At 36.8% G+C, this 14611-nt stretch overlaps 1 protein-coding gene across 1 annotated transcript; it reads right to left on the bottom strand.

The window, feature by feature from the left end:
* Positions 1 to 920: 920 nt before the first annotated feature.
* LOC131038731 (uncharacterized) lies at positions 921 to 8156 on the bottom strand. Its single transcript, XM_057971604.1, has 5 exons — positions 7833 to 8156; positions 2671 to 2814; positions 2296 to 2535; positions 2086 to 2145; positions 921 to 1665 (listed from the first exon to the last, which is right to left on the bottom strand). The coding sequence occupies exons 1-5, from the start codon at positions 7941 to 7943 to the stop codon at positions 1552 to 1554; spliced, it is 669 nt and encodes a 222-aa protein (XP_057827587.1). The 5' UTR covers positions 7944 to 8156; the 3' UTR covers positions 921 to 1551.
* Positions 8157 to 14611: the final 6455 nt, after the last annotated feature.

Raw genomic sequence — 14611 nt, forward strand, 5'->3', positions numbered from 1 at the left:
TATTTGAATTTTTAAATTAAAATTACCCACATGCCTCCTAACTTCTAACCACCTAGCCTAACCATCCCCTAACCTAACCCATTCCACCTAATCTTGGGTTTAGCTAACACTATCTTATCTTGCACATCATAACCTCCTATCGTGTGGATATCCTTCCCTTGAGACACATGGCACTTATGCCACATATCTCCTCCCTTGGACACTTGCCCTCTCATGAGCAAAGCTCCTTGACACTTGTCACCATAGAGATGAAAAGTGTCCCTTCCTCCAACCTCTTCTCCAGTCTCCTCCAATTTGACCCTTGATATCTTCAGACTCGATCTTGACCGTTGATTCCTACCACCTCACCCATGGCCTTGGAAATCCAATAAATATCCCCCATTTTGGAGCACAAAGGATCCCTTCTCTTATCATTTTAGACATTATTATTATAAGCACATCCCAAATCATTTTCATCTCAAACATTGTTATTATAAGCATATAATTTCTAGCATTCTAGTTTAGCATTGTTATATCATTTATTGCATCTTAGATCTAGCTTAATTTGATCATATTCTAGCATAATTGTTGAATCATTTAGCATAATCAATGCATATCATTAGCATAATTAACTTCTTAGATCAATCTAGCATAATCATGCATTCATCTAGCTTGCACATCATATCGTTTTAAATCCTCCATCTAGGTGTAGATCTGAAATAATCTAGATGTCATAGCCCTCAAGAATTTTACTAAAAGAAAAAGTGAAATGTCTACAAAGGGTAACATCACTTTGTAACATAAAAATTAAATTATTGTCCACTTGGGATGCATGGACTTTACATGTGATATACTTATTACATCGTTATAACGATTCTTTTGGAAATCAATCTCACTTGAATAACTATAATCTAGTATGCAGAATTTCATAAATTAACAGATGAAACAAGGATAAGAGTTCCTTAAAAACATTACTGCGGGTAGCTTGAATACAAAATATCTACCAAAATCCAATGATCGATATCGTAAAGTTGACTGTATACAAGCAAACTCACTTTAACATAGTGAATTAACAGATGAAACAGAAACATGACTCGTAAATCTTAGTACTACAGCTCGAAAACAAGTATCTGCCATTAACAAATTACCCTACAAGAAAGACAGCATGGATTGCATATGACGTTGCTTGATCAAGGCCTTGGAAACATCATTCAGTATACTGCTTGTATTGTTTGTATAATTGACTTACACCATCTCATTGAAATCGTGTTGAATAAAAACATCCACCTTTGGAAGGCTCATTCTCAATGAAATCGTGTTGAATAAAAACATCCACCTTTGGAAGGCTCATTCTCAATGAAATCAATGAACCTGTGAAGTAACCGACCCACTTACACCCTGGATAATCATCAACAGGTCTAGACAAAGACTATTACATTGTGAAAACCGTATACTACAATATGTCCTACTCTCGTTCCTATACTAAATAGAACCAAGTACATTTAACAGCTCTCAATTCCCTCGTGATGCCATAGAAAACACTTTAACCTTGAACCAATGCTTTGCTAGGAGCTACAGATCACTGCCATAACCCTTTAGTGGATCAGCTTTCTTCCCAGACCGTGCTTCACTCCAAGCCTTAGCTATGGTCCTCTTCATATCCTCGTCACCCTCATCATACATATTCTGTAAGAGGCAAAAAGGATGATAAATTAGACTTGCAAACTCAAAACACCCTCATCATGCATAATGAGGCTCTAACATAGATCTCAACACCCTTTCTTTGCTAAAAAGAAAATCAGAAAGTTCTTGTAGCTAAAACCAGATGAGAAACTTAAAAAACAAGTATGAAATTATAGTGTGGGAGTGAGAATGAGAATCATAGATATAAATTTCTCGTGCTGTAATTGGATTTTAAAAATGAACTCAGATCATCTAATATATCTGCAATTGGCACAATCAGAAATTACACAGTTAAGATTTAAAACTTTTCTTCTTTATACAAATGAGTGAGCGATTTCCTTCCCCAATAACATACATATGTACTATATAGAAGCCTGCAACAAGAAAATATGGTTATCTTAAAGATATTTAAAATGTATTCACCTTCATTAGATCCATTATTCCTGCCATCGGGTCTGCTTTGTTTTCAAGACTTGGCTTCAACTGCACGATAAGCAACAAAAATAGATTATAATCTCAAATATTGACAATCTCAAGTAAAGGTTTTCTTTATGTGCTGCAATTTTTCATGATAAAAATAGGCCCTATTTAAAATTTAAAAAATATTTAAGAAGAGAGCTGCGAGTTGTCAACCTTATCCTCCTTGAAATATAAATCTAGCCAATTACCCTTCTCAGCTTTCTGAAGGGTAATGATAACACGATGAGGTTTAACAGTGAGGCGACATTTTTCTGGCACAATGGCCTTATTTAATTTTGGCACTGCACACCGGTAATTTTTCCCCTGTACGTCATGGAATTTGACATCAAAGGACCAAGGCTGAAAATTGGAAACAACTTGCTCTTGATTTACGCCCTCTAGAGAAACGTATATCTGCAAAACACAACAAATTTAATAGCAAAAGGAATCACTTAATACAGCTGTATTATGCAATTACAAGCCTCAGGCTTTGTAGTCTATAAACAGGACAACACAGAAGCTTGGGAACTTAAATTCCTGCTGATTCACCTTGACTTTCTCATTTTCTTGATCCCAGCTGAATGATCCAACTGTTGTGTAGGAAATCTCTGAACTTCTTGCAGTGGATATTTGTAGAGGTGTTTGTATGGGTGTTGCTTTGACTTGATTACTTTCCTCGACTGCACGCTGAGCCTATCACATGATTACAGACAACAGAAAAAAGAAAAAATTAGATTCTAAGTTATTTAGGAAAAGAAAAAAATTAGATATCACAAGTTTCAACTGCTAGTACCTCAGCTGTATAGGGTACGGCATTCTATTATTATAAATATATAGCATTAGAATATGGTAATAAGTAAATTCTGTTAATCTTGATCATTATAATTCTGATGATATGATAGTAAATATCTATTTTATATAAGACTCAATTCATGTACAAACTCTAGAGTTGTAAAGCAGATTTAATGTATCAAGTTAACAAGTAGATATTTTCACAAGGATTGGATGAAATGCAAAACAACTATACCCCACTAAACATCACACCCTTCACCGGTCCCTCCCTCTCCAAATAGCACAAAACGCTGTGCCGTCTCCACTATATCAGGTATTAATGAATATTTGTGCAGATGATTCCATGGTGCAATAATACTCGATCAATTCGTGATGAGTGAATAAGGAGGAACTTGGATACGCGCACACAGATTGATAAGTAGGTGGCTAGGTTCTTTTTAGGAACTCCTTACAGAGGATGAAAAGAATAAGGAGGCTAGGGAAAGTTCCTTAACCAGTAATCCTAATATCATCACAAAGAGACATAATCAATCTCTGACTCAACCAGTCTTGATAGTGGGTTAGAAAAGCAATTTTTTAAATATAAGGGAATAAAGCCAGATGGCTTGAGGGCTTCCCTGCTTGCTTCTTTCAAAAGAGATAGGCGTAACTAGGCATGGAAGTCAAAAAAAAGAAAAAGTCAGGAACTCTCATAAAACATATAATCTTTGAAATTGTCATTTATTATTTAATTCCTAAGAGTGCAGAAGCTAAATCTTTACTTCCAGCCACATTTCTCTCTGTATGACTCTACAAGATGACCTCCAAAATGATGGCTATCAAGCTCCAGCCTGTCCTCAACATATTATATCTCTCGAGAACAGGGTGGTTCTGTAAAGAGGAGGCAGTCCTAAATGGTAATTTGTCCACTCCCTTAAAATTAGTCAAGAAAGGAATACTTTTGAAATTGAACATCTCCAAAGACTATGGCAGGATCTGCTAGGAATTCCTAAAGAGTTGAGTTTCTAAGAGAGAGAACCACTAGAGCACTCCCTGAATCATCAACCGGACAAGCCCCACTACAATTTTCATGGCTCTGAAGACTAATCCAGAGCAGCTAGTAACACTCTTTTGATTGAACATGCCTCATTTGATTCCAGAGCAGAAGTGCTAATAAAAGTTTATCATTCTCAATGCAGCCATAAGCAAGAGTGTGGAAAACAGTGCATGGAAAAATTCTATGGGGAGAAATACAGCAATAGATTGATTGAATGTTCGTGGAGTTGCCATCAAAGGAAAAAGAGCCAATGGCTCGCAAGAACACATCAAGCCATTTGCAAAGCCCAAAGACAGCACAATATAAGAGGATGTGCCCCTCAAAAGCGAGGACCTAATTATGTTGTACTTCAAACTCTTGTTTAAGGGTGATCTGTTTATAATTTTAAATCAAAATGGAGGAACATAGTCTTTCTATTTCCAAAAAGTAAGATTATGTTGGAAAAAGGTGGCCAATTTTTGTATTAATTATCTTCTGCAATAGCAGGTAGCTCTCAAGTGTAAATGGAACTTCAAATTGTTGGCAAGGCTAGGACTAATCCTATAATATATATGTTCTTCGAGAAAAGGCTGTTTGTTAACAGAGGTGTGTCGTGGGTAGTGAAGCAGTTTTTTCTGGTTTAGGCATTGTTGATTTCTGTAGTTTGGCATGCCTCGTATGCAGTTGTGTCAGCATCAACTAGGCTGTGTCAATATTTGCTATTTCTTGACTTTGGCTCTCTTGCATCTTAGACTGTGACAGTCTCTTGTAATTTTTCTGTATTACCTTTCATCCCATCTTTAATTTGCCTGCAAATATTTTCCTCAGTCTACAAAAAAATATTCTGCTGCCTTTTCATCATCTTCTTGTTTCTAACCTCATTTACCTTGCAGAAACTGTTATGCGGACTATTTAGATAATCAATATCTTGGACCCTTCTAAGGTAAAAAGTTCTGTCACTCACTATAAGGCTATAAGCGTAACGAGCCTCTGCAGGAAAGACTTTCTGGGTTTGATCTTCCCATGAAGGCTTATCAAAAAAGAGATCGGAGATAAATGATCTGGAAATAATATCCTGATCAGGCTGGAGCCTGCAAAGAAAAGGAGCACTGGAATAACTTAAAACAGGTAAAAAAATCAAGCAAAGAGCTGCTATTCCTTCCCTAAACATAAAAAATGAAATGAAAGCTACCACTAGAATGAACTATAGCTTTAAAAATCCAGCCCTTGGATTTTAATTAGACAAAATTCAGCTTTGGATCTCAAATCCCATCACTTGGGGGAATGCATCTTTCTTTTTAAAACAAAGACAAGAGTGATAACAATAAGGAGGCCAATTCTTGACGATGAAATAAACTCTTTGAGAAATGATAAGAATATCAATGCAGCATTAGAGTCGAGTTCAAAGGGGGAAGACAGGTGGCCATCGAAAAGGAGAAACTGTTGAAAAAATGCCTGTTAAATATTACTGACAGAGCATTAGTAGCATATTCTTCAAGAAGGAAGCCTACTCAATGGATGAAGTTGGGAAATGTTGTGCTACGCTCACAAGGCTGTGCAAGCAATAAACAAAAACATAAAGGATCTCCAAAGCTTTTCTGTAATAGAGATTCCACATCCAGCATCTTGAAGACTAAAAGCCAGTTTAAATAAAGATGTTTTCATTGCAACAAGTAAGACGTCAGTGGACAGTTTACTAGATAGCTTTCTCCCCTGCTTGTGTTCTGCAGCGGTGTTATAATAATAATAAGGAGGCCTCAGGCTTACATGTGGCTGTTGATTATGTCTCTTGAGGTATCCTTGATCACTTAGCCCTTGTGTTGTTTTGAGGTCCCTTGTTATAATTGCAGGGTCCAACCCCTGTTTTATTCTAATATATTTTGGACTAATCAACCATATCTATATCTACACACACCCATGTAAGTCTATAGAAGCATAGATATCTTAAATACACCTATCTTAAAAATGCCAAAAGATACCAGTTTAGAGCTATCTTATTTACTTAAAAATTATTTAATTCTACTTTTGAACTATTTTTTATTTACTTTATACATGTAGACAAAAATTTTATGTGCTGCTTATTTTGAAAATTTTACATCTATTATTATATATTAATATATTGACATTTAAATGGATGTGATATTTAAGATAAAAGGGAAAACTTTTATTAACACGCTGGCATTGTAGAATGCCTCTGGCATTAATTACAATTCATACATATACATTGTGTATGTGTGTGTACACACACATGATGTCTATACATATACAATTACAGATATAAAGTTACTACTCAGTGTCATTTTCCTTCTCATTATTGATTAGCTTGAGTTCTAGTTTTTATTCTTTTTATAATATTATTATCATCAATGCAGTCGCAATTACATTGTCTATACTTAAGCTTTAGTGTTGTCTGTAAACCTAACCCCCAAACCCGAGCCAAAACCGGTATCACGATCTGTAACTTGGATGAAAAGCCCAAAGCAGTATCTAATCACCCTTGCTCTGGCCAACTAATAAATGTTTAAAAAGTTAAAGGTACTTGTGTGATAGGGATATACCCTTGCACTCTTATTAGCAAATACCAGGATACGTGAGGAAATAAAACATCATTAATGTAAATGGCTACACATGGAGGTCATCTGCTTGCTGCATATCTGCATTTTCTTTATTTTTTTAATGCTCTGATTCAAAATTGAGGGGTGAGTGGGCAATGAATATGCAAAGGAAATACATAATAATTAATATTAATACAGAGGGAAAAGAAAGGAATGAAACAACAAAGGAGAAGATTATGAGAACCAGTGGAATGAATTGACAGGAAATAAGCCAGGAGAAAATTAGTATAGGCGTTAGGAGAAGCAAATGCTGTGTCGATGTCATCCTACAGGAGAAACCAATTAACAGCAATGTGATGGACTTCAAAAAAACAAAACCATACGAAGGTTCCGGGCCTAAGGGATGGAATCTGGGCACCAGTTTCATTACGTACCACACGGGCAGCCCTGCAAAAGGCCCCAAAGATACCCTCCCAAATAAATTTGCTTAAAAAAAGCTTGAGCAAGGGCTGCAGCTGTTCCTTTTGTGAAACCAGTAATTGCGCAAAGACCAAGATAATTGAAAGAGAGTGATGGCAAGATGGTTGGGAAGCCATCCCTCAATAATTAAGCATCCTAGATATCGCCAAGAATTATTTTGATTTTTGTTTGTTTTCTTGGCCATGATAAAATGCTCGTTGCAATGAGATTTCTCTTTCAGACAGTGTTTTCCACTGAAATATTTAGCGCGTGTAGGGTATTTATTCCAAGGTTTTTTTAAGCAAAAAAACATTCATATCAAACATTCTTATTTATATAAAGATAAAACCCCACTCACCAAGGGAAAGTTCTGAAAATTCAAAATAACGTAATACCTGACAACACAAGAGCATTATAGTCCCACAAATTGAGTAGCAAATTAGGTTACTTCTAGGAATGCGTATTAGTGCATGGGCTATTTAAATATTTGAAAGGCGAAAAAATAGAAGTAGTCCGAGCTTACCTCGCTCGGCATTTGAGACCGCCGGTAAAAGACGTTTTTATTTAGGATAAGTGAAGCATTGGTACAGACACAACCCTCGCTATATCATATTTAACTAGGTATAAAACAAGCTGTAAGCTCTGGTTTTCAGTCCCCTCGACCATACCATTACCCTGGTCTTTCCTCTTGCGTAAGTATTCTTCTAATGAATAAGTCAGACTAGATACTAACTTAAATATTGGTCTACATACTATCTGAAAACTCAATACTGTATTGTAAAAAAAGAAGATAATGAGGGTTTAAACAAGGCCCGTGTAGATAACATTCAGTCAAGAATAGTTGGATACAACCCCTGAAAGGAAGTGTTAAAGAAGCGAGTTTAACATACCTTCTCCAAATTGTGAATCTCGCTGGAAAGCAAAGAAACAACTCTGGGCCTCTTGGCAATTGATTGTAAGTGCCGGAGCTCCTCCAAATCCGCATTCAAATCCATCGCCATGAGTGATTAAAAGAGTCTCAGGCTTTTAACAGAATAAAACCTTTAAGCGGCTGAAATGAGAGAATCCTTCAAGCGGCTGATCTGAGAAACTTAACCCTTCAAGCGGCTGACAGAGTTATCTAATACGGAAGGAACAGGATGCTTCAGCTTCTTTGTAGAAACGTCTAGAACCTCTTTAGCATCTTTACTCTTCTTTTTTTATTTTTCCCTATTTGAATGAGAATGTTTTTCAAATGAATTATTGTTTAATATGAAAAATAAGTGCTTTCAAATAATCAAATAATAATTATAAAAAAAAAAAACTTTAGTATTTTAAAGATTGGCTTTTTTTTTTATTAAAGGGTAAATATGGAAACGGTTATTGAGCCATTAGGATGTGCCATAACATCAATGGTTGGATGCTACATAATTGAAGTTTTGACTTTTCATTGATGAAGATTGTTATTATTGATGTACCATAACATCAATGGTTGGATGCCACATAATTGAAGTTGTTTCTTCTCATTGATGAGGATTGTTGTTATTCATGTCAAAACAATGGTACGGTGAACAAGCTTCAAACGATCCTCATTGATGAGAAATCAAAACACTAGTTATGTAGCATCCAACCATGGATGCCACAGTGCATCTTGATGGCTGGATAGTCATTTCCAGTAAATGCTTTGCAGCAAAGTAGGAGACCTCATCTTCAATAGAAACATTTAGCAAAGTAGGAGACCTCATCTTCAATAGAAACATTTAAAAAACAGCATTCTGACAAGGTTTGGACCTTGATGGCAAGAACAACAAGTGCCACTTAGTGGCGCAAGTAGTTGCCCTTTTAGTAAAAAATTGTTTAGTTAATAGATGAGATATAACATATAAATTTGGACATGGGTTTCAACAATAGTTCAAAACAATATATTTTTTCAAGGCATATGTATTGCAACTATATAGTATAGAGTGCTCACAATTGTAGTATGTAATGAACAAATTGATATTCAAAGTTGAAGGTGCTTTATTGATTAAATATTTATAGTTATTACTTAATTATTCTAAGTTTAAAAATAATAATTAATATGTTTTCACTCTAGCATCATATAAATATATAATACACTCATCTCTATAACTTTAATTCTAAATTTAACAACCCTTAACCCTTGATCTAAGTTTAACTGTAACCTTAATTTTAGTCTTATGTCTAGCTTAATTCAAATTCTAGTTGTAATAACCGTAATTTTAAAATTAATATTAATTTGCATTGTAGCCTTGATACTTAACCTAATTATAACATTAAATACAATCCTAATCCTATTTTTTCCTTAATTGTATCCCTAGTCCTTAATCTAAAACTCTAACCTTAGTTTTAGAAATAGTTTGAACCTCAATTCTAACCTTTGGCACTAACCCTTATTCTAATACTAACTCTTCTTATAAGTCTAATGTTCATTTTAATTACTAATAATAAATGTAATTACAACATAATCTATAATTGTAATTATTATAAATATTTCTTAATAATTTGTAATTAGTTTTGTCCCGTTAAGGGGCATGGTTGGGTTCAATCTAGCTCTTCCTCTCAACCTAAGGAGAAGTGGAAGAGACCTTCAGAGGGATGGTGGAAGATCAATTTTGATGGTGCATCTAAAGGAATTTTTGGACCATCTAGAGCAAGATTCATTGTTCGGGATTGGAAGGGGGAAGTGGTGACTTTAGGAGCACAAAAACTTGACCCAGGAACAAACAATATTGCAGAAGCTTCTACTGCATTGATTGCAGTCAAATTTTGTAGGAAGTTGGGAGTTAGAAGGTTGCACCTGGAGGGAGATTCATTGATCATCATTCAGGCAATAATGAAGGGTGGCATAAAGGCATGACATCTACAGAATTCAATTTTCAATATTGTGGAAGAACTAAACAATTTTGAAGACTTCAAAGTGAGTCACGTTAGAAGGTAGGGTAACTTGGAGGTGGACATTCTATCTAAATGGGCTTTAACCTTTAGTGAAATTGGTGAAATGAGGTTCGAGGACCTCCGACAAGTTTTCATTGAGGAGATCTAATATTTTTAGAAGTGACTGAGGATTTAGCAATATCCTTCCAGTACACTTCGAGTACAAAAATCGAAGAAGCGTTTTGGAAGTGGCGGCGGGTAATAAAGACTTGCAGGGACATTAATGAAGGAGCTTGAGTTGATGGAAATTGATTTTAATTGTCGGTCCTTTTGTTGGCTTGATGATGATGTTTGAGTTGTAATTGATGACTTGTATTGTGTTTTCATTTATGGTAGTCATGTTTTGTCAGTCATCTAAGTCATTTAGTCCAACTGGTAAAGCCTAACCAGTAGTGGAGTCAGTTAAATAGTGAATCGGTAAAACAGGTCAAAGAACTGGTAATTAGTGATAGAGCAATGCTCATGTGAACGGTACAAAAAATTAGTGAAGAGTGAGGTGATGTGGTTTTGCAGGAGTGTTGGAGATTGTATCAGGCAACTATGTTTCATACCGCAACAGAAGATTCAATAGGATGAGCAAGTTATGATGAGCAGAGCAAGCAATCTTGAAGAACAGATAACCGGTAGAGCAGAATAGCTTAGATCGGTAAACCGGTAGTGTGATATTTTATTTTTGTTTGTGGCCGACATAAGTAAAGGGTGTTGAGCAAGATTGACCAGATACATTGAACCTAGAAAATTGTTAGAAGGTTGTTAGCCGACTTAGTTGAGATATTTATAAAAAGAGGAAAAGTATGTGATGATGTGTCAGATGAAGGGCTTAGAGTGAAAATTTGATTGTGCAGTGAAAAGAGAAGTTATGTGATGATGTATAGTCGGTGGTTTAAGCAAAATTGAAGCGGATCTATCAGGCACAGAAGGTGCTATATGCAGATCAGTTACATGTTGTTTCCTAATAGTTGCAGCAGTCAAAATCCCTTAACCACGTAGGTCCTAACAGGCCTGATTGGATAAATCCCTTAACCATGTAGCTCAACAACTTGAGTTTAAATCCTCTTGCAAGGTTACTCCTAATAGAGTAAAGCTCCTATCAGGGCTAAGTTGTAAAGCCCCTCACCAGGTGACTCCTAATAGTGTCTTCTCTTAATCGGGCATTATTGTAAAGCTCCTAACTGGGCTAGGCCTTTAATAGGGCGCATTCCGAAAGAGTGCAAATCTTGTGGGTACTAATTCCCACTGTGGTTTTTCCCATTTGGGTTTCCACATGAAAAAAAATTGTGTCATGTGGTGCATGTTCTATTGGATGTTAGCTTATGTGATTATTTTCCTTGCATACTTGTTAAGTTTCAAGTTTATAAAAGTGGTGATTAGATTTATGTTGTTGTTTTTGCTTGCACCGATTCACCCCCCCTCGCAGTTCCTTATAAGTTTATCACCTTTCCCTTCTACATTATTCGAACTCAAGAGAGAAGCAGAGGTAGAAATGCCTCTTTGCGAAATTTTTTAGCAAAGGTGGTGTTTTTGAGTGTGTCGAAGGTGGTGGTGTTGTGCGGGGTGGTGAAATGGAAGCAAATTTCACCCTCCGAACAAGAAAATTGTTATGCCCTTTCTACAGGGATTTAACAATGAGGAGGCTGCGAGGTATTTTTAATTTTTGGGATGAGCATATTGCACAGTGTATCTTTCTCATTGTGGGCAAGGCTTTCGATAGGGTGAAGCACATATACAAAATGAGGATGGACATATACTCCTTAATTATGGTGTGGGGCCTGGAAGTTGGCGAGAATGTTGAAATGGTGAGGTGGGTGATGGAAGCTTTGGTTCATAAAGACTTCTTGGATGAAATGGATTCATTTATGGTGGGCGGTACCTGGGGAAGGGTTTGATATTGGAGAAGGTGTGGAGGGTGATGGGAAGGGGGTTAAGGTAGTGATAATCCCTTTTGTGAGATGGTTGTGAGGACAGTGCAAGTTTCATCGAATGGAAGAGGCAAGACATGGGTGGGAAGCCCTGAAAATTTTGGTGCAAATCAAAGAGCTCAATGCTATCATTGAACGAGCCAAGGCTAAGGCAAAGGGTGCGAGGAGGAGAGTATTGCGTCTGCAAAAGCTGAGAGAAATTGTAGGTAAGTGGTTGAGTGGTGAAGCTAGCTCTTCGAAGATGCGTTGATGATGTTTTGGTTCAGTTTCAGATTTGATGTCTTCTATTTTTTGTCTATGGTGGGTTCATCCACCTTTTTTGTAATTTTGTTATGTCTATTTTGATGTTTGGTCGGGGGTAGGTTTTGGTTTGGATGATGTAGTATTAGTGAACAAGCTTTTCAAAAAGGCTCCTGTTAGGTTAGATGGGATGCCTCTTTTTGGCAAATGATGAAGTTTTTGGAAAGTTGACATTTTGACTTCTTAATATTGTATATCTCCTTTTGAATATCAATAAAATATAACATTATTATGGAGAAAAATAAATAAATTTGCAATTAGTTTTAATTTAAATTTAAAGGTGGCATAAAATAAATGAAGCGATCTTTATAAATCATTATTACTTAAAATGTATTAGCATGTTTGTAATTACTATTTTTCATAAGATGGTGCAAATGTATAATGTGTTTTTATATAATGTGTTAAATTATGATAAGATTGAATACTTTTAAAGTTTATGCAAAATAAAAATAAAAAAATATTACAATTAAAAGAAGATTATAAATTAATATTAAAAAATTAGTTTAGATAACATTGTTGTCTCTTGCTGGGCTTGAGGCCAATTTCTTGCTGGCCTTTTGTTGTCCTTTCCTTTGTTGCTAGTCTTTTTGCTGGTGTTTTGCTGCTGTTGTATTTTGTTGCTATATTGAATATCTTTCTTATGTATCTGGGTTTCGGGTCCCTTAAAACCTATTTTTAATTAATCAAAAACATTGTTACAATTAGTATTACAATTAAAAGAATATTAATAAATTAATACTTTTAAAGAGAATATGAACAAACCTAATATTTTAAAACAAACTAAAATCCCTTTGTGGAAGCTCTGCAACTTTTGAATTTGAACCTACCCCGTCCATGGTGGCCCTTGCAGGTGGGGATCTCCCCCCCCCAACCAGCTAACCCTAGTCCCCTTTCGGTCTCTACGGTGCTGACATCTTCTATAGTATCCCCACCCGGCCTTTCGGTGGATGTGATTCCTGGCCTGGTTGATAAACCACTTGCTTTCTCCTCCCTAAAGGAAGTGACTGTTGATTGTCCTAAAATCGTGGTGGTTCGTGACAAGCTTGTGGATTCCATTCCTAAACCAAGGACTCTATCGCTCATGATGAGCTAAATGATAAGGGGACCTCTGTTGATAGCACAACTGTCAAGGGATGGAAAAATGTGTTGATGGAGAAAGATTTTGGGGAGGTGGACCCCAATCTTGTCCCTGTTTGCTTACAAACTAAGGAAGGCATGACTATTGATCTCCCTGAAAAAGTTTTGGACCGCATTCTACTAAACATAAGCAACACTCTAGTGGGGAAATTTTTCTCTCTCCAACCTACAGTGGAAATGGTTAGGAAATGGGTTTTGGATAAATGGAGACTGAAAGCAAGTGTCTCAGTTAGTGCAATGCATGGGGCTCTCTTCCTCTTTAAATTTACTACTAAGGAAGACATCGCAATGACCCTCTCTGGTTGTTGGACCTATGGAAAATGCAACTTATCTCTCTACAAATGGAAGGTTGGTTTTGACCCAATGACTGACCTGCAAAAGATAGCTTTGGTTTGGGTCCGCCTTCTGGGGCTCCCACTTGAACATTGGGATGAAGCCATTTTTAGATGAATAAGTAACACCTTTGGGCATTATGTGGGTGTTTAACTATAACCAAATCTAGATGGGTCTATGCGCGCTTCTATTTGCAGACTACGGTCAGCAAGAATCTACTTCATTACTCTCAAGTCTAGGTTGGGTAGCTGGACTCAAGCCCTCGTCTATGAAAATGCAACCCTCTTTTGCCAGAAATGTCGCAAGGTGGGTCATATTATCTCTCAGTGCAAAGTGTAGGACCCCAAGCCCCTCAAGCTCAAAAGTTCTGTAGTTGCGGAAGGCCCCAGTAAGGATATTGCTTCCATGGAAGGTCTTGGGGCTAGTTGTGAGGACTACCCCTTTACGAAGAGTATAAATAATCTCCTCAGCTCACATGCCAAAGTTGTTGAGGGAGCCCCCAGCCCCTTGTTGGACGAGGTGGTGTTGTTAGCTTTGAAAATGGTAAACTCTGAACTTGGCCCCCCTGAAGTTCTTATCTCCTCCCCTCTAAATATGATCACCCCTCTGGAGGAGGGAGAGATTGTTGATGGCTCCATTTCTATGTCAGACCTTGGGTCCATTGGGTCCCCTCCTGTGATGTTTCTATTGAAGGGCCCTTCATGTCTGACTACTTTGCTTATTACCCCTACCTCGGACATGGGTCTCTCCTCTCCTGGAGCTTCCTGTTGATGATGGTTGGATCACACAGAGACGCGAGACTAGGAATGTGAAGACTAATGTTGGGGTAGACCTAAAGACGGGTTGCACATCACAAATTATCTAGACAAAAGGAAGCAACAAGAGATGTCACCAATGGCAGGCAACAGACCTTGGAGACGTCCATAAGAGGTAAGAAATGAAGGTTCTCTCATGGTATATGAGGGGCCTGAACAACCCTCAGAAGCAATATGCTCTCAAGAATTGTATTTTTCAAAATAAAATTGAGGTTCTTCTTCTTTAAGAGG

The sequence above is a fragment of the Cryptomeria japonica genome, chromosome 3, assembly GCF_030272615.1.
Source record: "Cryptomeria japonica chromosome 3, Sugi_1.0, whole genome shotgun sequence".
In the NCBI taxonomy this organism is placed as follows: domain Eukaryota; kingdom Viridiplantae; phylum Streptophyta; class Pinopsida; order Cupressales; family Cupressaceae; genus Cryptomeria; species Cryptomeria japonica.

Coding starts and splice junctions, on each gene's coding strand:
- LOC131038731 (XM_057971604.1), bottom strand. CDS start 7,943: ATGGCGATGGATTTGAATGCGGATTTGGAGGAGCTCCGGCACTTACAA. Junction 2,536..2,670: donor AAGAAAATGAGAAAGTCAAG/GTGAATCAGCAG, acceptor TGTGTTTTGCAG/ATATACGTTTCTCTAGAGGG. Junction 1,666..2,085: donor GAATAATGGATCTAATGAAG/GTGAATACATTT, acceptor TGCCTCTTACAG/AATATGTATGATGAGGGTGA.